Source organism: Diaphorina citri, unplaced genomic scaffold, assembly GCF_000475195.1.
Source record: "Diaphorina citri unplaced genomic scaffold, Diaci psyllid genome assembly version 1.1 scaffold70089, whole genome shotgun sequence".
Classification (NCBI taxonomy): Eukaryota; Metazoa; Arthropoda; class Insecta; order Hemiptera; family Psyllidae; genus Diaphorina; species Diaphorina citri.
The window spans coordinates 1-390 of NW_007447297.1; the positions used below are offsets into that span (position 1 = coordinate 1).

The following is a 390-nucleotide window of genomic DNA, read 5'->3' on the forward strand; positions in this document are numbered from 1 at the left end:
TTGATGCTTGCGATGTAGTAGATTGTGTTAAAATAGTTGATGATTCTGTTGTAGTGGGTTGTGTTAACATAGTTGATGCTTCTGTTGTAGTAGATTGTGTTAAAATAGTTGATGATTCTGTTGTAGTGGGTTGTGTTAACATAGTTGATGATTCTGTTGTAGTGGGTTGTGTTAACATAGTTGATGATTCTGTTGTAGTGGTTTTTGTTAACATAGTTGATGATTCTGTTGTAGTGGGTTGTGTTATCATAGTTGATGATTCTGTTGTAGTGGTTTGTGTTAACATAGTTGATGATTCTGTTGTAGTGGTTTGTGTTAACATAGTTGATGATTCTATTGTAGTGGGTTGTGTTAACATAGTTGATGATTCTGTTGTAGTGGGTTGTGTTA

The 390-nt window shown here is 34.1% G+C and overlaps 1 protein-coding gene across 1 annotated transcript; it reads right to left on the reverse strand.

The window, feature by feature from the left end:
- Positions 1–3: 3 nt before the first annotated feature.
- Positions 4–384, reverse strand: LOC108254388 (integumentary mucin C.1-like; the record flags this gene model as incomplete). The annotated part of the gene is made up of 1 exon (XM_017449383.2): positions 4–384. A coding segment is annotated over exon 1 (355 nt), but the record flags the coding sequence as incomplete, so codon positions are not given.
- Positions 385–390: the final 6 nt, after the last annotated feature.